This window comes from Berghia stephanieae, chromosome 2, assembly GCF_034508935.2.
Source record: "Berghia stephanieae isolate SIO BIC M18660-M18661 chromosome 2, UCSD_Bste_1.3, whole genome shotgun sequence".
Lineage (NCBI taxonomy): Eukaryota > Metazoa > Mollusca > Gastropoda > Nudibranchia > Aeolidiidae > Berghia > Berghia stephanieae.
In genome coordinates, this window is record NC_088361.1 from 12,121,160 (window position 1) to 12,126,159 (window position 5,000).

Here is a 5,000-nt window from a genome sequence, read left to right on the forward strand (position 1 = left end):
TCGCATAATCAAAGATATGAAAGAGATCTTTATGAAAGGTTTTGTGGTCTTGTGACAAGACACACACATTTGGATTTGCAGGTAAATAGTTCGAATCCCATTTTGGGCCGCGCAAAATTAGGTAGTCATTGAAAAAATGCTCTTTATTCACAATAGGAAACAAACCCATATAAAAACCCAAAAACAACAACAACAACAACAACATATCCCCCCAAAAAAAGTATTTAAAAAAAAGGAAATACAAAAACAAAAAAAGAAACATAAAGAAAAAAAAAAGAAAGAAAAAGCAAACACAAAAAGCAAAAAACAAAAACAAAACAAAACAAAACAAAAGAAAACAATTTTAGAAACCCAGAACAAACAAAAAAAATACAAACCAAAAAAAAAATATATATATATATATAACGCGTTTTGTCAGAAAAGGGCATACTGATCAATGACCGGCCATCAATATCAATATCCCTGACTGTCCATGACGAATCGGGTTCGTTACCCTGTGGTGTCTACTGTACAAGTCCGTGGGTGGCCATAATTATGACAATGATGGTTGTAGAGACAAAGTAGAATGACCAATCATGATGCTAGGATAGCATGGGTGATTTATAATCATAGCAAACAATCGATGGACCCTGAGAAAAAAGGTTGGGCTAGCTAAAAATGTAAGGAAGCACATCCTGTATAGAAGAAACGAAATTGACGGCACTCAGCTCTTTGTTATTGTGTTTGGTGATTAGTTTTCGCTAATGACTACAAATGGTCAAGGTTACACACAGTTTTGTGTGTTTGTACGTTATATCCGGCTGGCGGATGTTGTGAGTTTGTTTTGGCTATACGCACAGCATCACTTACCCTTGTTGTAAAGTTGTGTATTGTCTGGTGAGTTTTTGAGTGTGTTGATTTGATATATTGGCCATCACAACAAGTCGGATTATGAAACAAGCCTTGTATAACGTTCATGAATCGATAAACCAGTAGGAAGAGATTTATCGGTTGAAAGGGCCAGGTTTTATGATTGATTGTCCCCGATTAATACTACAAAACAATGAGTGATTCAGCTCATCATAAAATAATAAAGATAGTATGCGCTTAGCTAAGAAGTTCATAACATTGCCATCCGGAAGTATAACGGACCAAAACACAAAACTATGTGTAACCATGTACTTTTACAGTCTGGTTAATACAGTTTAGTGAGAACAACTCACAAACGCGGATGGCAAAAAACAATAACAAAGGCTTGAGTGACGTCATCTTCGTTCTATCTATAGGAAACGACGTGCTTTGTGTTATTGTGGTCAGAAAACTCATCCTTCAAAACATATCGATCGAGTTAAATGACCCCCATCTTGGCAACAAACTCTCAAATCTATGACCTCACGTAAACCCACATAAATAATCAACCCCCCTACCAAAACAAACAAACAAATAAATAAAACAAAACATGACCAACCCAAAAACAAAACAAAACAACAAAACAACAGCTACAGAAAACAAAACAATACTAAAAAAAAAACAATCAAGAAAAAATACCCCAATAAAAAAAAACAAAAAAAAAAAACAACAACAAACAGCAAAAACAAAAACAAAACAACAACAAACAAAAAAAAAAAAAAAAAAAAAAAAAAAAAACGAACCCCCCCCCCCCAAACCAAACAAAAAACAAACAAAACAACCAACCAAAAACAAAACCAAACCTAACATGCTTACAGTATTTCCATGTTCTTGAGATGTCGAATAGCCCCATCCGACAGACACGTGATATGGTTGTGGTCCAGTTGTCTGAAATGGATAAGAGATAAAATAAATAGAATAAATAAATAAATAAATTAAATTGAGCTTTTATATAGCGCAATATCCACTAAAATGTGCTCAATGCGCTTTACAATGGGTCCCTGGTCAACAGCAACATTTAACATGTAGGACGGGACGTGCTGCCTGTTAGGCGATATTACAATTTTTCGGACGAAGGCAACGCTGTTAACGGCCAGCTACTCATTTTACACCTGAGTACGGTGAGGGAATGTGAGTAAAGAGCCTTTTCCAAGGACTCAACTATGCGCCGTGCGCGAGGCTCGAACCCAGGACCTTCTGATCCGAAAGCGAGTGTCATACCACTAGACCACATAGCCGGACAATACCAGGCTGTCAGAATGCGCTGTCAGGATGCAATATCAATATAGTCATACACCGTGACGACAATCCGATGTCATACTGTAGGAAAGAACTAGATCAACGTGTGCTTATTTGCAGGTCCGATAACCCAAATTGTTTATGGGCTCATTGTTGTTGTAATGGAACTAACATTGAAAAGAGCGATCACCAACTTACACTTACTTTTTGGTACAGATAATAGAGTGGTGTCGCGTGATGCTCGAAAGCTTCTGATTCGAGGCTTAACTCACTCAATCCTAGAGATTTTTGCTTTTTTTCAAAATTGAAAAAAAAAATGATTTGAAATTTAGCATGTGCATAGAAAGTTTTATTCAACTATCTTTAACATGTAAAAACTAAAAACACTAGCTTTGATACCACGCCTATAACTTGTCTCAGAAAAATGTAATAAAAAGGCATGGGGTAAAAGTAACCCCGGGCATACTACGGATATAGTCGGAGTTAGGGTTGAGTGAGTTAAGATTTATAAGTTCCGAAAGATAAAGAGGGGCTAAATTGTTGAGGCATTTGAATGTACTTCCAAAAGCCATTAGCTCATTTTTGCCCGAGACGAGGACCAAATAATATACAATCTGGAATGTTTCGGGTTCAAACCCCGTTTTTTGTGGCCAATGATTGAGTCATACTCATAGCAATCTAGAGTAAAGATAGCATTGGTCATACTTTATCGTTAAAAAACCCATACGCTTTCATCATAAAGCATCTCATATCCCGCCGTCCCAGGTCGCTTTTCGCAGAACTGACAGGTCGCCCTTGCACGGATTTGTGTGGTGTTAGCCCTGGATTACTCGGTGCTTGAAGGGTTAAACACGAGATGCCACCAGTTGTCCAACGGGTTAATTCGGGCCATTAATTAACCCGTTAACCGCCGTACTCTGGAAAAACACGTCTTAAAAAATTTGGCCAGAAAAACTTGTCCTTCAAATATCGATCGATTTAAATGACCCTTATCTCGGGAAAAACTCTCAAACCTGGAAGTTAATGGAAGACTTCTTGAAGCCCTAGGTTTGAGAGTATTGCCTAAATGAGAGTCATTTAAATCGATCGATATTTGAAGGACGAGATTTCTGGCCAAATTTTTAAATACGTCTCTTTCCAAAGTAAGGTTTACTGGCTAAAAGGAAAAGATATAACGTCCACAAAGTCATTTTCTTGGTTATTTATGAGTATCTTTCTACTCTATTAGCTGATGACTACATTATATTTTTATGGTATAGTGTTTCGTCTGTGTCAAATTATTGTTTGTTTGTTTGCTTTCTGAGACATTTTCAACAAAACACGATGCATGGAGCACTAAAGACCTTAACAACGCCATTCATACATCTCTCATTCGTCTTTTGTGTTTCATTCATCGTGTATTGTTGATAAAGGGGGAATCCGAAACATTCACATTATCTGTCTTCATTGATTAAATACGATTCAATAGTCTGATGTCACGCCGCGTGGCAACGGCGGCCATCTTGGTTCTAAACAAATAAAATTATTACTTTTTATTTTTCATGCTGGCTAGAACTTTTCATATGCCTTGTGATCAGAATGTGTAAAAGTCAAAACATGATCAAATTTATGTTTTTTTTTCCCTCTGGATACCCTTTAAGCTCGCCGGAGAAATATTTCATACGGGCGTCCGCCATTGTTCCGATAGTTTAGAGTAGTGCCGCGCTGAGGACCGGACCGAGGACCGGTCCCACGGTCTTTTAGCTGTGAACCGTGGTCCAGTCCCAAGAGGAAGACGCCGGGTCCTCACTTCTTATCACCTTTCATACGGTCTCCCATACTACTTCCCCAGCGATTCGTTGCCTCGTCTTTGCCTAAACTTCACAATCACACCCATCCCACTTAATAATCGCCCCACCCTTTGCCAACACAAACGACATCAGCGACTTAGAGGCAGACGACACCTCCTCCACTCCGCAAACCGCCCTTTGTGTGTGAGAGGGGGGAACAGGAGGCGCACGCCTTGGACGATTCCCTTATACGGGTAAATTTCAAATTTACTACACCATAATATCGCAATGACAATGATATATGATGAAGCAATGACCCCTCTTTCTAATGGGTTATGTTTGAAATGTATGTGATACAAAGTGTGTGTGTGTGTGTGTGTGGCGGTCGAACTAGCAAGTTGCAGTCTGATTTTTGTTTTCTTTGTCCATTCCCTGTCGCACCTTTCTATCGCATTGTTGTCATTTAAAATAATACAATAATATAAATTTCGTTTGGTTTTAACTAATCAATAATATGTTTCATTAGTTTCTTCCGTCCAAAAAACAGTTATTAACGTCTGTATTTTTAAAGGTCAATAGATATTTGGGGACCCCGATAGCTCAGTTGATAGAGCACTCTCTTTATACGCAAAGGGCCAGAGTCGATCCGGTGCAGTCGATTTTTTCTGAATCCTGTCTACTCAGCAATGAATGGGTAGCTGAGTTTGTAGATCTGGCGAAAAGTCACCATCGACCCCTTTATCACTCATCCACCCCTCTTATTAAACTTCAGTCTCTATCTTATTTCAATGCTCGCTGCCCTCTAAGGGTGTGGTGAGGGTGGGGGGTGGGGAGGGGGGGGGGGAGGGGGGGTAGGAGTTGCGTGTGTGTATCAACGCCACGAACAACTCGATCAACGCCTTGGGCGATGCCATTATCTCCGTTAATGGGGATAAATTTCAAATTTTATTAAATTATCGAAGTAACAATGAAGTACGGTGAGCAAATAAAGAAGGCATCACCCCTCTTCTCTAATTAGGTTACAATTTGAAATGAGTGTGACTACTCCGTGTGTTTTACTCCTGTAGGCCACGGTTTTCATCGTGTAGCGGTCTTTAACGGTTC

The 5,000-nt window shown here is 39.0% G+C and overlaps 1 protein-coding gene across 3 annotated transcripts in view; it reads right to left on the bottom strand.

The window, feature by feature from the left end:
- Positions 1 to 5,000, bottom strand: part of LOC144964328 (slit homolog 2 protein-like) — a 242,125-nt gene that overhangs the window by 68,201 nt on the left and 168,924 nt on the right. For all 3 annotated transcript variants that reach the window (XM_078898435.1, XM_078898434.1, XM_078898433.1), the window contains exon 7: positions 1,705 to 1,776. In XM_078898435.1, the coding sequence (XP_078754561.1) occupies positions 1,705 to 1,776 (72 nt within the window). The remainder of the gene's footprint in view (positions 1 to 1,704; positions 1,777 to 5,000) is intronic.